Source organism: Arachis ipaensis, chromosome B10 (genome assembly GCF_059453495.1).
Source record: "Arachis ipaensis isolate K30076 ecotype BB chromosome B10, ASM5945349v1, whole genome shotgun sequence".
NCBI lineage: Eukaryota > Viridiplantae > Streptophyta > Magnoliopsida > Fabales > Fabaceae > Arachis > Arachis ipaensis.
In genome coordinates, this window is record NC_142435.1 from 114,268,920 (window position 1) to 114,290,249 (window position 21,330).

A 21,330-nucleotide genomic window follows, 5' to 3' on the forward strand; every position below is an offset into this window, starting at 1 on the left:
AAGTAAAGATAATACCATATAATATATAATATAAAAATATTACTTAAAATACAAAAATATATTATTTTCAACATATTTTTACTTTAAGAATGATTTATTTTTAAGGGTCAAGCAAAGAAAAAACGTAATTTCTTATTCTACACTCAAACATCTTACAAAAATAATCACTTGTACAACAATTACGAAATGACGGAGCAAAAATGTCCCAAAAATTGGATTGGAAGAAAGAAGAAAAAATAAAAACAAAAAGAAAATAAAAAGAAATGAATAAGATGATAATTAAATAATTAGATACTCGAAAAATTTGATCTCGGATTAATTAATTTTAAAAAAAGTATTGATTAAATTTTTTATAATAGTAAATGATAGATATATATGTCATTTTGTTAATGAATAGTGTAAAATAAAACGGTATTATTTATATATTTCATTATCTATAGTGATGCGTGTTCTATTGTTATCGTATGAATATAAAAATGATGTAGTTTTAGATAATAAAATATTTATTGTCTTTTAAAATTTTATATAATTTTTATTAATGGCTCTTTATTTATTATAAATTTTACTAAAATAGATAAAGTTAATATTTCATAAATAGACATCATACATATAAGAGTTATTACCCAAATCAATTTCCAAAGATTTTAAAAGCGGATATTTTAGTTCCTAAGAAAAATTAATATACAGATCAATTTCCAAGGTTTTACTCCGGCAAACAAATCAATCTCAGTTCATTTTCTGGCAGAATAATTACCCAGATCAATCCCCAAAAATTTTAAAAACAGACATTTTAGTCCCTAAAAAAAATTAATACACAGATCAATTTCTAACGTTCCTCTCCGTCAGACATAACAGTCCTCCGTCCAAAAAAAGTAAAATAAAATTATTATTATTATTATTATTATTATTATTATTATTATTATTATTATCATTATTATTATATATATATATTATCATTATTTTTGTCCAAAAAAATATGAAAAATTATGGTACAGTATTATTGTGTAATAATAATAATAATAATAATAATAATAATAATAATAATAATAATAATAATAATAATAATTTTATTTTACTTTTTTTAACCACCAAAAGCGCTCCCGAATTATTCAAATGCTGAAAAAAATGTACTCGAAATTTACTATCGACAAAAATGCTTTTAAATAATTTAAAAAAATGTGACAAAAATATCCAACAGTAAATATTTATTTTCAAAAGATGTCTTAAAGATTAAATTTTGATGTGATTTTTTGCAAGAATGATTAATGAGATATTATTATTCTTAAAATTTGCTGACTTTTTTGCTAAGTATATGTTTTTTTGTGATTTTTTAAAAGTATTATTAGTTGTTAACAAAAAAAATTAAAAAATATATATATACTTAACGAAAAATCACCAAATTTTAAAGATAATAATATCTCATTTTTCTCGTCATACTTACAAAAAATTGCATCAAAATTCAATCTCTTATATATATATATATATATATATATATATATATATATATATATTCACTCAATAATAATAATAATAATAATAATAATAATAATAATAATAATAATAATAATAATAATAATGATAATTAATAAAATTATTAGAGATTATTCTACAAGAAATTCAAGGTTGAAATCATTTGATATTTTTGTATTTAATATAATTAAAAGATGTTTTATTTTAAAAAATATGTTTGTATTAAAAGAAAATATTTTAATTTGGATTTCAAAACATCATTATTCACCTTACTTGTTTCTAATGAAAAGAGTGTATTAATATGTTAGTGCCATGGTCCACATGCACTCATGCACAAAGCTAAGTTAATAATAATAATGGTCGACACATAGTAAAAGTAAGAATAATTACCCAAATTAGTCCCCAAAGATCTTAAAAGTGGACATTTTAGTCCTCAAGAAAAATTAATACATAGATCAATCCCCAAGATTTTACTCCGGCAGACAAATCAGTTCCCAGTTCATTTTCTGGCAGAGTAATTATCCAAATCAGTCCCCAAATATTTTAAAAATGGACATTTTAGTCCCTAAAAAAATTAATATACAGATCAATCCCCAACGTTTTTATCTATCAAACATAACAGTCCTCTATAAAAAAAATAAAATTATTATTATTATTATTATTATTATTATTATTATTATTATTATTAATTACACAATAATATTGTTCCATATTTTATTTTGTATTTTTTGGACAAAAATAATGATAAATTTATTCATTAGATTCTTATGTATGTATTTCTAATATACAAAGTATATATATATATATATACACATACATAGTCACTCAACAACAACAACAACAACAACAACAACAACAACAACAACAACAACAACAACAATATTCAATAAAATTATTAGATTATTCTACAAAAATTTTAAAGTTAAAACTATTTGATATTTTTGTATTTAATATAATCAAAAGATGTCCTACTTTAAAAAACATGTTTGTATTAAAAGAAAATGTTTTAATTTGGATTTCAAAACATTATTATTAACTTATCTTTGTGCATGTGGACAACGAACACTAGCATATTAATACACTCTTTTCGTTAGAAACAAGTAAGGTGAATAATGATGCTTTGAAATTCAAATTAAAACATTTTCTTTTAATACAAACATATTTTTTAAAGTAAGACATCTTTTGATTATATTAAATACAAAAATATCAAATAATTTCAACTTTAATTTTTTTGTAAAATAATCTCTAATAATTTAATTGATTATTATTATTATTATTGAGTGACTATGTATGTGTGTATATAGACTTTTTATATTAGAAATACATACATAAAAATCTAATGAATAAATTTATTATTATTTTTGTCCAAAAATACAAAAAAATTATAGTACAATATTATTGTGCAATTAATAATAATAATAATTTTATTTTATTCTTTTTGAATAGAGGATTGTTATGTCTGACGGAGAAAAATGTTGGGAATTGATCTGTATGTTAATTCTTTTGGGACTAAAATGTCTATTTTTAAAATTTTTAGGGACTGATCTGGGTTACTCTGTCGAAAAATGAACTGGAGACTGATTTGTCTGTCGGAATAAAACCTTGCAGATTGATCTGTGTATTAATTTTTTTGAGGATTAAAATGTCCGTTTTTAAAATCATTATGACTGATTTGAGTAATTACTTTAAAAGTAAAATGAATGAAAACTGTTATGTTTGACGAAAAAACATTAGGAATTGATTTGTATATTAATTTCTTTTAAAAACTAAAATATCTATTTTTAAAATCTTTGGAGACGGATTTGATTAATTACTCTGCATATAAACATCACTGTACTGTTTGCTCTCTTGAAAAATCAAATTAATATTTTTTTGGGAACTAATTAATAGGAGATCAAAATCTTAGGATTTGTTAGGGTGAGTTTTTAAAAAAAGATCTTTTTTTGAGTTATCTTTTTTAAAAGATCTTATTGTAGAGAAGTAAAAGTAATTTTATGTTTGGATATCTCATGTAAAAAAGTCTTTTTATCTATCAATTATGTTTGAGTATAACAATATAAAAGTACTTTTTTATTCATTTATTACATGAAAAATATTTTTTTTTTTAAAAAAAAAGATCTTTTAAAAAAAATCTTTTACTTTTACTACTAAAAATTTGCCAAATACGTTAAAAATAAAAAAAAAAATTTTTTTTTATTGAAAAAAGATCTTTTTTTTTTAATAAAATAATGGTGCCCAAACATGCACTTAGTAGACCTAATTCACACTTTCCTTGAAAAGAAAACAAAGAAACAAAGATGAATGGAGAAAAAACCCTAGAGAGAAGGGTAGGGTCACATACGGAGGGACATACTCGAAAGCCACGTTACCATTACAGAGGCGATCCGATTTTATCTGGCGGGTGAGAGAGTGAATATTGCGTAGTATCGAAGACAGTATCATTGTTGAAATCCATCCAATCTATAGATTTATTTCTATTCCATTCCATGGATCTGTATTAGTCCTTAGTAGAAGAAGTCAAAGCAAATTGAGCTGAACTGAACTGAACTGGAGAAGAAGAAGAAGAAGATGGCGGAAGAGAAAGAATCAACTTCGATTCCTCTGAGTCAAGCAGACAATGCCTCTTCCGAAGATCCCGAAGATCCGGCAAAGTCTCCCCCGAATTCTCCTAATTCCTCCACTCGCAGGGTCAACCCTCCTTTTTCCTATTTTCTTTACCTTAAATTATTAGACATTTTATCCAGTTAATCTGAATCGTTGACGTTTGAAATCACAGAGAATCTTGAACCTAGAATCTGATGTCTAATCGCATTTACTGTGCAAATCGATCTGTATTCTGCAGTGACGGCCAAGATCCCAAATTCGATAGGAATATAATGGGATTTCTTTATTCAAATCCCTAAAGACATTGCTTTTTGTAACTATATGCACTCTTCGTAAATGAACCAACTGGGTTCTTGAAGTTCATTCTCTAATTTGTTGCTAAGATGATGTAGCTAAAAATATTTTTATGGTTGCACTTGTGACCTGAATTGCTCCTTGATTTCTTTACCTTGGACATCCTTAAAATAATTCGTAGGGAAAATAACGTAAAATCATAAAATATTGTAACATAATCCCCAATTGCCCTCTCTCCCTCTGGAAAAAACTACATGATTAATGTGCATTTGTTTGATGTATACAGGTTCTCATGTTTCGAATTGTTTCAGGACATATTTTAGTTTGTTTGTATCGCCATTGACTTATTATGTGTATTTGTTTCAGGCATGTTGCTTTGTTCTCCAAAGTTGGGTATCAAAGAAATTTATGACCGGATGGTAATTAACTAATGTACTTATTGAGTTGAATAAGTGTTATTGGTATATTTGGCTTAATTATTCATTTTATCTTGGATTTGCAGTGTAGTTCTTTTCCCAGTTGCAGTTACCTTCTTTATTACATGGTGGTTTATTCAATTTGTTGATGGTTTCTTTAGCCCAATATACTCCAGGCTTGGCATTGACATATTTGGTGAGTGTTATTTTACCATTCTCTTTACATCATTTTATCATGTATTTTTTACTTGGTACTGAGTGATTACGGATGGGGGGAATTTTTGTGTTCTAGATTTCATATCTCTAAATTCATAAAAAGGCAAATGAAAATAGTTCAATAAGGGTGTGTTTGTGAATTTTGACTTTGGAGATGAAGGAATTAAAGTTTCTCAACAGTTGACAGTGATTCTGATAGAGGATTCTATTGGGTTTATTGGCTCTGTGGTTTATTCTAATGGAGGAATTAGTTTTTGGAACAATTTGTACTCTTTTCATTGCTTAACAGGTCTTGAGGAAGTATTCATTACCTATGAAATGCCTTTAAGTGTAAAAAATGGGAAAAGGATATACAGATTGGCATAACTCTTGAAAAGCTATTCATTTTATAGTCATTATTTCTCAGTTGGTGTTTTTGGCCAAGGCTGTTTTAATAGAATTCCATTTTTGATACACTGAGAAATATGGAGTATTGCTACATTCATAACTTTACTTCTGTTCCATTTATCCTATTCTTCCCTTGTTCCTGAGGAAATATTACTGTCTGGTTTTCCTCCTACTAAATTCGGACCCTGCATATAGTTGCAGAAAGCCTGAAACATGTGTACCCCCCCCCCCCCTTTTCCTTCCTCCTCTCTGGTTTTAAATTTCTTCACATTTCTGGCCTTTGTCATTTTGACTTTACTTGTATATTCCCAATGCAGCATAGTAAAGTTTGAAACTCTTGTTTTGTGGTGCAGGACTTGGTTTTATTACATCTTTGGTTTTTGTATTTCTTATTGGTGTTTTTGTTTCATCATGGATGGGTGCCACTGTTTTCTGGCTTGGAGAATGGTTCATAAAGCGAATGCCCCTTGTTAGGCATATATACTCTGCGTCCAAGCAGATTAGTGCTGCAATATCTCCAGGTATATACACAAGCACGTCTATCTTTGCTCGATAACACAGTTACTTATCTCCAGCTCGCATCCATATCAGCTATAGATTGACCATTTTCATATAGCGATGACATCATGACAAGGACGCAACCAAGCTCATATATTTCCCCCTTTATCTTCTTCACAGATCAAAATACCACAGCCTTTAAGGAAGTTGCAATTATCCGTCACCCACGTGTTGGTGAATATGCTTTTGGCTTTATTACATCTACTGTTACTCTACAGGTACTGATAATCTGATATCATTTCACCAGTTCTATCATTGATAAATATTTGACTTGTATATCATGATGTGATGCATCTTTGCAAGTGAGAGGAATTCGCCTCATTAGTTTGCAGCAGTTGAGTATGTTGCTAATGGAATCTACTAATGGCCTATGGCCTATAGAGATCGACATATGTATATGCTGAATACTATGAGTTTATAGTGTCTATGGGTCTTGCATTTACCTCATTTTCATCCTTTATGATGTGTGTATCCTCTGATGAATCATATTACTTGGTCTTCTACTAATTCTAAATTTTTGTTTTCTTTATTTACCGTTTGATGTTTCCTCTCCATCCCAGAAAGAAAATGAAGACGAAGAGCTCTGTAGTGTTTTTGTCCCTACAAACCATCTATATATTGGGGATATATTTTTGGTTAACTCCAAAGAAATTATAAGACCAAATCTTTCTATTCGAGAAGGCATAGGTAGGTTCTCTTTTCCTTAATTACCTTTTTCTTATCAATGTCCCTTGTATGATCTTAATATGTCATGAATAGTTCGTGTAAGTAACATTATTGCATTAATGGTTATGCAGAAATAATTGTTTCTGGGGGAATGACAATGCCACAGTTGATATCTCCATTAGAAAGAGCACCTAGACAGAGTGAGAGAATCCCGTTGAACCGAATTGCATCAAGGGCATAGAGCTATGGATGTCTCGTGTGGCCTTGCATGCAAGCAAAGCAAATTCTGATAGTCTGAGCTCTATTATTAACCTGCATGTGATGAAATTTGTATACTAAGGTTGTTGTTTATCATTAGTTAAAAAGAGTGTTAAATACCTTGTAATAATGTAATTATTATTGTTATGATTATAATTCAACTATTCGCCCGGAGTATGATCTAAGTGATGAATGCATGTTTAAAAATCACGATGGCACAAGAGCACGTTATAATGTTATTTGTATACTAAAATTAGTCATTAAGGTAGCGTTTGTTTTCGGAGACAAGATACAGAGATATGGACAGTACATGTTTAAAATGTGTTTGGAACACATTGTCTCTGAGACAATTTTTTATATTTTTGTGTCCACACTTTTACGAAGGATAATAATGGACACGGGATTTGGAAGAATAGACACGGACTTTTTTATAAATTTTGTTTTCCTTTTTGTCTATAGATATTTTTTATTATTCCACTATTATCTCTTCTTATTTTTTCTATAATTAGTCATGAAATTTTTTTCATGTAAAAACGGATTCTTTTTTAAAATTGATTTTTTATTTAAAATTAATCTAACTTATTAACCTAAACAAAATTTTTTATTAATCAAACTCAGATCTATTTTTTTATTAATCTTAACCATATGTATTCCTATATATTAATAATAAATTTAAAAATAAAATAAATATATTTATAATTTTTATTTTAATATAAATACTATTCTATATTTTTTTATTAAAATTTTTGGTCTTTTCAAACATTTTTTCAAGTTTCGTCTGAACTCCTACGTACTCTCATTCTCTATTAAATTAGTTTGTACTTGATGTAGAAAATTTGAAATCATATGGTTATTTTAGTCATTTCATATAATATTTTAGTCTTGTCCATGTGTATCCAAATATAATACTGGACATTACATTAGTGTCTTGTACATCGTATCCAAACATAATACACAAACGCAGTATCATGTATCATGTTCTATTGTCTCTGTCCTATTGTCTCTGTCTCAGTATCATGTTTTGTCCTGTCTCTGAAAACAAACACAGCCTAATATATTTGTTTTTTGTGTTTTGTTTTTGGTGTGGTTAAATTACACAATTGATCTCTATATTTTTATTGAAATTGCAAATTGGTTTCTATACTTTAAAAGTTTGTAATTGAGTTCCTAAACAAAATTAAATTTTATAATTTAGTCTCTATCGTTCAAACAATGTTTGATTTAACAGAATATTCGTCAGTATATTCACTACTTTAAATATGTGAGTTGCACGTGTTTAATAGTAAGGACTAATTTGCAATTTTAGCGAAAGTATAGGGATCAACGGTATAATTTAACAATTAAAAAATGATCAAAGACTCCCTAAGATATCTGAACATATCCCACCCCTCCCTAGCTCCCTCACTCTCACTTTTTGCACTTTTCAAAACAGCACCCCACCTAGCTCTTTGTCTCTCACCTCTGTCTACTGCATCTGTGCTCACGAGCCTTGTCTGGCCTCCTTCCTCCATCTCGCCTCTCTCATCCGGCAGGGCTCGCGTCGCTACTACTCCCCCTTGCTAGTCTCTGCATTGTCGTGCTTTGTCTCCCTCTCCTCCTCTTGCGTTCTACCTTTATATTATCAAGAATTTTTTTAATTTTCTTTTTTTAGCTATTCCGTTATTGGATTATAATATGTTGATTTGTTACTGTTTTTATATAATTGTGGTAAATTGAGCTACTGTTTTTATGTTTATTTGTGGAGAAAATGTAAGGGATAGGAAGAGAAGGGATAATGGAAGAAGGGGACAGGGGCGGGCTTTGGCGATGGTGGCTCAAGGTGGTAATGGAAGAAGAAGAACAGACACGTTGAAGAGAAGAGGAGGAAGAAAAGGGAGAAGAGGAAGAGGACATTATGGTAAATGTGCATTTTTTTTATGGTAAACGTCATTGAAGACCTAATTACAAAATTATATTTTGTACATGGACCTCAGTACAAACTTTAAAGTGTATGGACCAATTTATAATTTCAGTGAAAGTATAGGGACTAATTGTATAATTTAACCTAATTTTAAATAGGAAAATTAGGCTGTGTTTGGTTCTGAGAACAGGACAAGACAAGACAGACACTGAGAATAAAACATAAAAAACAAAGACACAAAAATTAGTATTCTAGTATTTTGTTTGGTGATAAACTAGAACAAATGTTAAATTATGAAAGTCTAATTTATTTTTATTTTTTTTATTCAAAAATTTTGGGAAGCAAAATATAATAATAAAAAAATAATTATGAAAAATTAATAAAATTAATGAAAAAATAAAAAATAAATTGTGTCTTTTATTAGTGTTTCTGTGTAATTTCTATCAAGATGGATATAAAATATATTAATTCAGTGTCTCTGAACATAATTTATCTGTCCATGTTTCATTTACTAAATACAATTTTGTGTTTTTGTATCTCTATCTTAATGTTTTATGCCTATAAACAAATGCAGGTCTAAGGATATATTTAATAAAGTTTATTTTTCAGAAGTATTAAAGTTTAGTTTTAAAGAATTTATAAAACTGCTACATTTATATTTGTTAAAATAAAATAAAAATAATTTTAAATACACAAATTTAGCAATTGTGTTTGATTAAATTGTTTTTAAAATTCAAAATCATTTTAATACATGTAAATATAAATAGTTATTAATATATGAAGTTATAGTAAATAATTTTTATAAGTAAAAGTTAACTATATAAAAAAAGTTTTAGGTATGCATTCATAACTTTCAAAAATTTATAAATATACGAGTAAATTATCGATTATGCCCCAAATTTGTAAAACGCTGACAATAATAACTCTAATATTTGTTAACGACAATTATACTCTCGAAAATTTAAAAACGCAACAAATCTGTCCAACCGTGAAGAGAGCCTTCTCCGTTAAACGGAGCTTGGTGATGTGGCAGACGGAATTCCAACGTGGCATTCGTTAAGGGCTTTAATCCCGTTTTTTTTTATATGAAATTGAGAGAGAACGTTTTTCCCAATTCACCAGAAAGATAAACCCTAACTACTGTCATGCATGGTGGAAGCAGATGCATGTCAAATAACAATCGAAGAATACAGTCAATGGAAAATAGTAGCTCTGAAGGACTCGAAAAACATGGGAGCAAGCCCTATGACGGGACATGCTTCTGCCGTCTTCAGATGGTGGCATTGAAGTTGAAGACGAGGAGAAACCGAGGGAGATGGTTTTTCAGGTGTCCTCTGTGGAAGGTATATATGAATTTTCTAGTGAATCTGTCCCCCTTTCCTATTGAGAATTGAGCTTGATGAATGGCTTTTGTGCTGGGCAGACGAAGAACAATAGGTGCCGTTATTTTCAGTGGATGGACGAAACCAACGAAGAATCTGTTGGGGTGGAGGAATCCTCCAAGAATGGCACACTAGTATGCAATGAATGTGGAGTCTTGAAAGGGAGATTTACCAGTGTTGAGACTGAGACCATACACAGAGATCGAAAGATGATGATGGAGCACATGAAGAGAGTTGAATTGTTTTTATGCATCATTCTGTGTAGAATTGTACTGAGTTTGATTATGAGTGTGATTTCTTTGGTTAGATAGGACAAGGGATGCATGCAGGACATGGTTTATTAATGGATGTTATGTGTTATTGTTTTGTGGAAGTTATGTTGACATTGTTGTAGCTATTTTTCTTGCTTGTTAATGTCTGTATCTTACATTCAATTGCATCACTAACAAAAGCATGAATGGAGTGAATACAAATAAGTAAAAAGGGCAACTCAGATATGTTAACTAAGTTGAGATAGACTTAAGAAATCAAACACTGCCAAAGGAACAAGAATAAAACCAAAATATTTGGTCTGCATAACATTTAGCATTAAGACAAATTGTTCCAACCAAAATTATGAATACTCGCTAATTAGTCTTAATATCAGACACCAAAATACTTAAATTGTGCAACAAAGGCCAATAACCATGAATACTAATATCAACATATAACCCAAAAAGTAGAAAAAGCATTGCAACTAAACTTCAACTTATAACCCAAAAGAAGAACTAATTAGAGATCCAAGTCTCCTTCAACCAGACTGATTTGGCATGAACTTAGAGAACCTAGTAGTGGTTGTTTTACTTGCTCCATTCATGGTTTCATTTGACACCACTGGAGTCTTTGTGGTGTTTGGAACTCTTGAACCAGGGATAGCAGTTGAAGTAGGTGCAACGGGCCTTATTTGTGGGGGCCTAAATGGTGGGTTGGGCCTTGGAGTGGCTGTTGGACCTAGAGCTGTGGGCCTAACTTGGGGTTGGCCTGCTGGAGCTGTAGCTGTGGGCCTCACATGGGATTGGGCTGATGGGGCCTCTTAATAGGCATCTTTACCCTGATTCCTTCCCTGTTAGTAGATACAGCAACGGCATCAGCAGTATTGGAGGGAGTTTTAGGAGTTGATGTAGCACCTTTGCTAGATTTGGGTGCTCTCCTTGCAAGGTTGGTTCTAGGAGCTCTCCTTCCATCATGATGTAGCTTTACTTCCTTCTTTTCCTTCTCCAATCTGCTCGTTTGGATAGGAGCCAATTTGTCCTTGTAGGCCATTAGTGCATCTTTATGAAATGCTATAGTTTTCATGAGGTAATATCTAATCTCCTCCAACATGGTAATGATGCTCTTGCCTCTTAGTCTTACAATTGTTGAATTAAGTGATTTCGCATTATTATTCGTTATCTTTCTGGTGAATTGGGGAAAACGTTCTCTCTCAATTCCATATAAAGGAGAAACGGGATTGAAACCCTTAACGGATGCCACGTTAGAATTCCGTCTACCACATCACCAAGCTCCGTTTAACGGAGAAGGGCTCTCTTCACGGTTGGACAGATTTGTTGTGTTTTTAAAATTTTTGAAGGTATAATTGTCGTTAACAAATATTAGGGTTATTATTGTCAGCATTTTACAAATTCGGGGACATAATTGGTAATTTACTCTAAATATATAATCTTTTAATTTATCAATTAAAAAGTGAAATATTTTTATTTATAAAACTCACGCATCTTTTCCAAAATATTTTATCACATCAAAACTAAGGTTTTATACTTTTATTAAATACAACAAGATAGTTCTTCAAGATAGTCAGGCAAGTTTTTTGAACTTTATTTTACCTTTGTGACTTACTGGGTTTTGGATCCAAGACTCTTTAGACATTTATACCCTTATGATTTGTAGGATGGTAGAATCTAAACATCAATTCCAAAATTCTTGGTCAAATGGTGGAGAGGTAAGATTATAGAGTTTAAGATGTACATCATGACTCACTTTATAGTGATGGACAAGTTGGAGAAAATCAGGACAATCAACAATAGATGGTCCATAAATTTTTCACATAGGACAACAGTTCAGCCGGTTGCTCAACCAAGCTATCCTTTTCAAGCTTTTTGCTTTAAACCTATCCCAGAGTTGTTGGCTGCTGACAAGATTGACGATTCTATGGTAATAGGTGAGACTATATCATATCAGTTCTTTCTATGTAATATGTGATATGCAATCGAGGTGTGGGAGTATTTCAATGTTTATATTAACTTGTGAACTATTGTAGATGTCATAGGAGAAGTGGTTGGTAAGAAAGACCCAAGAGAACTAATAACGAGCAAAGGAAAGGAGACTAAACGATTGGCTGTGATTATTGAGGACCTTGAGTAAGATAATCGGATTCCAGGTTGATCTTTTCCCGTTTATTAATTGATATATAACTAACGACCATTAATAAATGTTATGCATGTTATTCAGGAACAACAGTATTGGGTGTGTTCTTTGGAGAAATGGTGGACCAAATACTTTCATATCTTGAAGAAGGGAGGGTTGAGCCATTAAGAGTCATAGCACAGTTTTTCAAACCCAGCAGATGGAATGGTATGCATACAAACCGTTGGATGCTTTAAAAAAAAAACATTTTTACTTGCATAAACAAAAGGACGTATGTAGCCCTCACATCATAAAATAATATATTATAGATAAGACATCCGTGCAAAGTCACTTCGATTATTCCAAGTTACGTATCAACCCCGACCTAGAGGAGGTCAATGAATTTCGTAACAGGTTGAATAGAAATGTAGTTAGTTTGGTTATGCAACAAAAGATTTTATGTGCAGGTTTAAAGTCTAGAACTTCTATTTTGTAGGAGGCTTTTTGGAAAACCTTCAAATTCAGTGAGGATTACTTAAGTTTCATTGCATGGTCCGCATTTCGGTGCAGACAAACTAAAACATGCAGATGTCCTGGTCAAAACCATAAAAGAAGCTCTAAGCTCTACACAGGTGAAGACACTCTATACTACAACCAATGTTATAAAATCTCATGACTTGATAATTTTGTTTTGGTTTATTTGTTTTGCAGGAAGGACCTATTTGGATTGCTGGAACTATTGTCTCGATTAATGCTGGAAAAGACGATTGGTTTTATAAATCATGTCGGAAGTGTCTGAAGAAGTTGAAACTCCAACTGGGAATAGATATGAGTGTGGCAAATGTGGCCACACTCACGGAAGTGCATCACTTAGGTGTGATAACTAATCTTAACACAGTAGGTGCATTTGATTTTTTTTTACTCAGGTCTGATTTATGGTTTCGATTTGTTTTAGGTTCAAGGTCGAGGTGATGGTGTACGATGGAACAGGAAGCATCATGTTGCTTATGTGAGATAGAGAAATGGTACAATTATGTAGGAGGCAAGCTGATCAGATCAAGGATGAGGAGGTAATTAAAAAATGCATTAATGTTTAGCTAAAAGTTTTTATCTATAACCATCATAACTTTCTTAAGAGTTTGTTTAATCTTAATAGTGTACTGATGGGAAAGGTCACCCTCCAACATTGGATCACATGATGGACATGAGGTTACTCTTCAAAGTAAATGTCAAAGCGCCAAATATTAGGCACTATGACCAGGTTTATACTGTCATGAAGATTTGTGATGATGAGGAAATTGTAGAGATGAATCACCCCAAAGCATTCCAAAATACTCATTCTACTACTCTAATTATATGTATTTTATTTAATTTGGTTCCAGGAAATATGTTGGGATTTAGTTAAGCTCATGTTCTATAATTTCTAAATAGGAATTTTGTTTGCCTCTTTGTAGGAGACCGATTGTAGTGACTCACTTGATGTCTTTGTAGCTGTGGTTAACCTGCACAATGATACTGAATCTATGCTTTCTGTGGTTAGTGTTTAGAACAACTGTTAAATAATTTGGGTCCCTATTTTTTTTAATTAGCATTCCACATCAACTAATAGCGTTTGTCTAAACATGATGGTTTAGAAGACAATGTCACAAGTCTCAAATCCAAAATCCCAGCTAAAAGAGCTCCCATAGGACTAAAGCACAAACTGACTACTAATCTTGACAAAGAAGATGTGGGGTTTTCCACAAAAAATTTTAGTCGAAAGGAAGGGAAGAGGCAGAAGATGCAATCTCATGAAAGTTATAAATGAACTTAGTGCTCTAATCAGTATATTTTGTGATTTTTGTTGGTGTCTTGATTTTAAGCATAGTATCCTAAGTAGTATTCTTGGAGTCAGCTTGAAAATCTTTTCGGAAGGTGTTTTGTTGGATTTCTACAAGTAGGAGGAATGAGTTAGTATTACATATATTTGGAACAGCTTGGAAATCTTTTGGAAAGGTGTTTTCTTGGGTTTCTACAAGTAGGAGGAATGAGTTAGTGATACGTCGCCCTTATCCTCAGTTACACAAAAGCTCGGCATGTGAGCTAATAAAGCTCGGACCCGTATCATTCACCCGAAATACTCGGCGCGTAAATATCGGGGGCTGACGTCACATTAAACAAGCTCGGAACAAGAACAGATAAGCTCAACATTACCCGTTCGAATAAAAAGACACGTGCATCATAAAGCTCGGTCCCGTATCAGCCGTCCGCAAATCTCGGCACGAGCTCAGGACCAAAACAGCATCACTCAACTGAAAATAGGAAACGTGCTCAACTAGTTTATAGCACCAAAACAGAATATCTCAACCAACCTATAAACTAGGACTTATCCACTAACGGGCAGAAAGCAACTCCTATAAAACCTAGCTAACATGCTTGGCTAGGTCTCAGGTTCTATCACTCTCATTCTCTCACTCTTTTCTCTTAACTCACTCACTGTGAATCAATACTGACTTGAGCGTCGGAGTATCTTGTGCAGGTATTCCCGCCGCGGTGTTTAACTTCCGGCCGACGTCAAGCTCTTCCTCCTCGGTGTCAATTCACTCGGAAGCGCTCAAGCTCGGCCTCCCTAGTGTTCGGACGAACCACTGGCGCCCACCGTGGGGCCCGGAGTACATCTAACCCCACTGTTTCCTTCGTTTAGTCTTTTACCTTATTTTGCAGGATCCCCGATCCTCGGACATGGCTGACAAGGAAAATCCACAACTCTCACAGGATGACCTCCTGGCTCAGATCGCTGAGCTTCAGGTGGAGGTACGAAGGATAGCCGAGCTCTCAACACAAAATAATGGAGAGAACTCCAAAGGCTCGGCTCAAAGTACAGCGGACCCTTTAAACATCGTCCCGCCAAAAGAAAAGCTCACCCTCGACAACCCTTTCTCCGAGGAGATCACGAATTACCAGATGCCAAAAAACTTTATGCTGCCCACCGCGCTGGAGCCGTACAAAGGGTTCGGCGACCCCCGAGCCCATGTGAAGAAGTTCCAATCGATGATGTTCTTCAACGGCCCGAACAATGAGCCCGTCCTCTGTCGAGCATTTCCCACTTACCTAGATGGTGCTGCGTTACTCTGGTTTTCTAAACTTTCTGCAGGTTCGATCTCCTCCTTTGAAGACCTCGCCAGATCATTCATTGATTACTTCGCTGCATCAAGAATATATGTACATGGCTTGGACTTTCTCGGCACCATCAAACAAGGTCAGCACGAGAGTCTGAAAGACTACATGACCAGATTCGCTGACGCCACTATGGAGATCCAAGACTTGGACCCGGCCGTTCACCTGCACGCTCTCAAGGCCGGCCTCAGACCTGGAAAATTTCGGGAGACCATTGCCATAACAAAACCAAAGACGCTAGAGGAATTCCGAGAAAGGGCGGCTGGGCAAATGGAAATTGAAGAACTCCGAGAAGCCCAGAAATCAGACAAACAGCCACATCGGAGAGATGAGGAAAGGACTTTAAGATCGCCAGGCAACAGGGACACAAAAAAACCTCCTAAGCCCGCGTCAAAGTACAACACATACACCAGATTTAACACCAGAAGAGAGAATATCATCAGAGAGATCCTCAACGCCAGAATCATAAAACCACCAGCCCGAGCAGGGAATTACCAGGATCAACAATTCGTGGACAAGACAAAACATTGTGCCTTCCACCGGAAGTTCGGTCATACCACAGATGACTGCATCGTTGCAAAAGACCTCCTGGAAAGACTAGCACGCCAAGGTCTCCTGGACAAATACATTGAGACCCGGAAGGGCAGAGGAGGAAACTCGAACAGGGCAGAGCATAAGCAAGCAACGGCTGACGACAAGAAGGAGAGGACGACTCCTGATCTGCCAAGAGGAGTCATCAACCACATATCGGGAGGATTCGCAGGTGGAGGAGAAACAAGCTCGGCCAGGAAGCGGAGCTATAGAGCAATGTTGGCGATCGAAGGAACCATACAACCAAAGAAGGGCAAAGAACCAGACGTCACAATATCCTTCAACCAAACAGACTTCAAATCGGCAAGCCCTAATCTCGACGACCCCGTGGTAATTTCCATCCAGCTCGGAGAACTGTTGGTAAGAAAAACATTGCTAGATCCAGGTAGTAGTGCTGACGTTTTATTTTACTCTACTTTTACAAAAATGAAACTATCAGATAAACTGATACAACCCTCCTCTGGAGAGCTAATTGGGTTCTCCGGAGAAAGAGTCCCCATCATGGGACACATATGGCTAAAGACCACGATGGGAGAGATCCCAATGTCAAAATCAATTGATATCCAATATCTAATAGTAAACTGTTACAGCCCTTATAATATTATACTTGGGAGACCCGCACTGAACATATTCAGGGCAGTGGTGTCCACATTACATCTGTGTGTCAAGTTTCCAGTGCAGGAAAACAAGATCGCTATGGTGTATGCTGACCACCAAGAAGCTCGGCAATGCTATAACGCTGGTCTAAAGCCAGACCAAACAAAACAGGAAGCTCGGCCCCAGGTCCAAGCCATCCAAACGTCTGCCAACACAGCAACATTAGCCGATCTTGACCCAAGGGAAGACCTCGGCGAAAGACCTCGGCCAGCGGACAATCTTCAACAAGTAACACTAACAGCAGATGACAACCAATGCACATATGTTGGAGAAGCCTTAGAAGGGGCAGACCGAGCAAGACTCATTCACATACTACGTCAGAACGCCGACCTTTTCGCATGGACGCCAGACGACATGCCCGAAATAAATCCAGCGGTCATCTGCCACAAGCTAGCGATTGACAAAACAGTCCGACCAGTTGCACAGAAGAAAAGGAACCTCGAAGAAGAGAAAAAACAAGCAGCACTCGAAGAAACCCAGAAGCTCCTCAATGCAGGCTTCCATCAGAGAGATTCGCTTCACCACATGGATGTCTAACGTGGTAATGGTAAGGAAGAGCTCAGGTAAATGGCGCATGTGCGTCGACTTTACAAACTTAAATAAAGCTTGCCCCAAAGATGCATATCCACTGCCTTGCATTGATAAATTAGTTGATAACGCCTCTGGTTTCAAAGCTTTGAGTTTTATGGATGCATACTCTGGCTATAACCAGATTCTAATGCACCCAGAAGACCAAAGCAAAACAGCTTTTATAACAGAACATGGGAATTTTTGTTACAAGGTAATGCCCTTTGGCCTAAAGAATGCAGGTGCGACATATCAAAGGCTAATGGACAAGGTATTCCAACAACAGATAGGCCGCAATATGGAGGTCTATGTAGATGACATGGTAGCAAAAACACCTATGCAGGGGTCACACTGTGACGACTTAATAGAAATCTTCAGACAACTCCGAGCATATAACATGAGACTCAATCCAGACAAATGTGAGTTCGGAGTACAAGGAGGGAAGTTCCTGGGATTCATGTTAACATCTCGAGGCATCGAGGCCAACCCAGAAAAGTGCAAGGCCGTACTGAACATGACAAGCCCAAAAACAGTAAAGGAAGTCTAGCAACTCGCAGGACGAATAGCTGCTCTATCACGTTTCCTACCCGCAGTGGCAAACCGATCTTATCACTTTTTCTAGACATTCTCTAAAGGCAAGAAGTTCAACTGGACAGACGAATGTGAGAACGCTTTTTCCGAACTTAAACAACACCTCACAACACCACCAATCCTCCAAAGACCAGAGACAGGTAAGCCGCTGTATTTATACCTATCAGTATCCAACCATGCTGTAAGCTCGGTTTTAGTAACAGAAACAGGAAGAAAGCAAAGCCCAGTATACTTCATCAGTAGGGTGCTACAACCAACAGAAACAAGGTACCCGAAGATAGAACAACTGGCGGTAGCACTAATTACCACAGCAAGAAGACTGCGGCACTATTTTCAGAGCCACACAATCATAGTACGAACAGACCAACCGCTGAGGCAGATATTAACCAGACCCGAGCTCGCCGGCAGATTGATAAAGTGGTCGGTTGAGCTCTCCGAGTTCGACATCCAATACGAACCAAGGAAAACACTGAAGTCACAGGTGCTAGCCGACTTTATATCAGAGATGACTAAAGACACACATAATAGAGAGGTCAGTTGGAGCATACATGTGGATGGAGCGTCAAACAAAGAAGGCAGTGGCGCAGGGATACTACTAAAAGAAGGAGACAAGGTGGTGGCCGAGCAGTCACTACAGTTCCGCTTCAACGCAAGCAACAATCAGGCAGAATATGAGGCCCTACTTGCTGGACTAAAGCTCGCCCTACAGCTACAAATACCTCGAATAACAGCCTACTGCGACTCTTCCTTAGTGGTACATCAAATAAAGGGCGAATTTCAGGTAAAAGATCCTTTGTTAGAGAAATATTGGCTCATAACAAAGGATCTAATTTCAAAATTTAAAGAATTTGATATTATCCATGTAAACCGAGAACAAAACACCAGGGCCGATGTGTTATCTAAGTTAGCCACAACACAGCAAGCCGAAAACACATCGGCACTGTCCCAGCTAACACTTGACAAACCAAGTTTTGAGCAAGAAACAATTTTAAGTATTACACAGGCCTCAGATTGGCGAACACCTTTTTTCGATTACATCAATACAGGCACCATTCTAAAAGGTGAGCCGAACTTGCCGCTCTTTAGAAGAAGAGCAAGCTTCTATACAGTGCTCGGAAACACCTTATACAGGCGAGGACATTCACAACCATTGCTCAAGTGCATCAGCAAAGAGGAAGCCGAGGAGGTTATGGCTGAAACCCATGAAGGAGTCTGTGGCAACCATATCGGCGGCCGAGCATTAGCAACGAAGATCTTGCGAACAGGATACTATTGGCCGACGGTAAAACGGGACTGCATCACAAAAGTTAAAGCATGTGATAATTGTCAAAAGCATGCCACCCTCTCAGAGACCCCAGCCGAGGAGCTCCATACCATAGAGGTAAGCTGGCCTTTCGATAGGTGGGGATTGGATATCCTCGGACCCTTTCCGAAAGCGCCAGGCCAGGTAAAGTTCCTCTTAGTATCAATTGATTATTTCTCCAAGTGGATAGAAGCACAACCACTAGCACACATAACAGCAGAAAAAGTGCGATCCTTTATATGGAAAAATATCATATGCAGATACGGTATCCCACGAGAGATAATCTCGGATAACGGGAGACAATTTACAGATCATAAGCTCGCCACTTTTCTGACAAATTTTAACATCAAACATCACTTCAGCTCAGTAGACCACCCGCAAACGAACGGACAAGTTGAATCAGCTAACAGAATTATCTTGCAGGGATTAAAGAAAAAACTCGGCGAAGCTAAAGGGGAGTGGGCCGACCTCATTCCAGAAATTCTATGGAGTTACAACACCAGCATCCAATCTGCCACAGGGGAAACTCCCTTCAAATTGGTATATGGCGCAGAAGCGCTCATTCCAGTAGAAGTCAGCGTCCCAACGTTAAGGACCGAGCTCTATAATCAACCAAACAATCAACAAGCTCGGTCAGCTGAACTGGACCTCGTAGAAGAAGACAGAGACATCTCCGCCATAAAGCAGCGAGCCAGAAAACGATACCTAGAGCAAAGACACCACAAAAGAGTAGTCCACAGGTCTTTCAACAATGGAGACCTTGTACTCAGACGAACAGAAGATGCACGGAAACCACCAGCACATGGCAAATTAGCGGCAAATTGGGAAGGTCCTTTCCGAGTTCTCCAAAACCTCGGAAAGGGGGCTTACAAATTAGAAACCCTTAGAGGAGAGCAACTCCCGGGAACATGGAACGTCTCCTCTCTAAGGGAATATCAATCGTGACATAGCCTGTGTAATAAGCGAATGATGGTACTCTTTTTCCCTCCGACAGTTTTTTCCCAAAACACAAGGGTTTTACTCGGAAAGGGTTTTAACGAGGCCGGACGCAACAAATCATTGTACCCATACAACTTAATGTTCTCATTTTGACAGTTAGCATACATTTCAGTTAGAAAACACTTCAAACTATCCGAGCATAATCCTCGGAACCCTAAACATCACGAGCCGAGCATATTCCTCGGGAAACTACCAGCATAAGAATAAGTCAAAGTTTATCTAATTAAACTGATCCGAGCTTCATACTCGGAAAACAACATGCGCATGCCGAGCATACTGCTCGGAGGAAGTACAAACAAACAATATCATCAAAGTCACTTAAACAAATCCTAACGCGCTTCCATTCAAAAATACAAGTTCTATATTAGAACATCTACTCTCATTTCCAACAAGTTCACTTAAACAGAGAATGGCTTTGGCCATCTTCGACACATATATACGATTACTTCCAACACACAATCATAAGTTTATTCAAAAAATCAGAATTTATAAGATAAGTCACCATCAAGCCGAGCTATATGCTCGGAAAACAAAAGTATCACAACCAAGTTATACACTTGGTACCCAAAACATTACCGCCAAATATTCAGAGAAAAGGTTCAAAACAAAGAGCCACAAGTTCCAAACATACCACATACATACAAAATAAACAGAAGAAATTATAATGACCTAGTCTGCCTTATCACCTATGCTAGATTCCTCACTCCCACTCCCAGCAACACCCTCATCTTCCACAAGTTCACCGTTAACAACTACCTTCATGACATCAAGCTTCGAAGGATCAGCCTCCGGGTACACCACCTTGACCTGAGAAACAGCACGGTCAAACCCTTGGGCAAAGGCCTTATAAATTCCACCCTCCAATTCCTTGACCCGAGCAGAGAGTCGCACAACATCGGACTCCACAGCCCTCAGTTTTTCAGAAGACTCCTT

General features: G+C 35.6%; 1 protein-coding gene across 1 annotated transcript; it reads left to right on the plus strand.

Annotated features, from left to right (window-relative positions):
* Positions 1 to 3,727: 3,727 nt before the first annotated feature.
* On the plus strand, positions 3,728 to 7,076 carry LOC107623577 (protein LIKE COV 2). Its single transcript, XM_016325901.3, has 7 exons — positions 3,728 to 4,158; positions 4,735 to 4,787; positions 4,871 to 4,980; positions 5,741 to 5,908; positions 6,066 to 6,163; positions 6,506 to 6,632; positions 6,743 to 7,076. Exons 1-7 carry the CDS (start codon positions 4,039 to 4,041, stop codon positions 6,850 to 6,852), a joined length of 786 nt encoding a protein of 261 aa, XP_016181387.1. The 5' UTR covers positions 3,728 to 4,038; the 3' UTR covers positions 6,853 to 7,076.
* Positions 7,077 to 21,330: the final 14,254 nt, after the last annotated feature.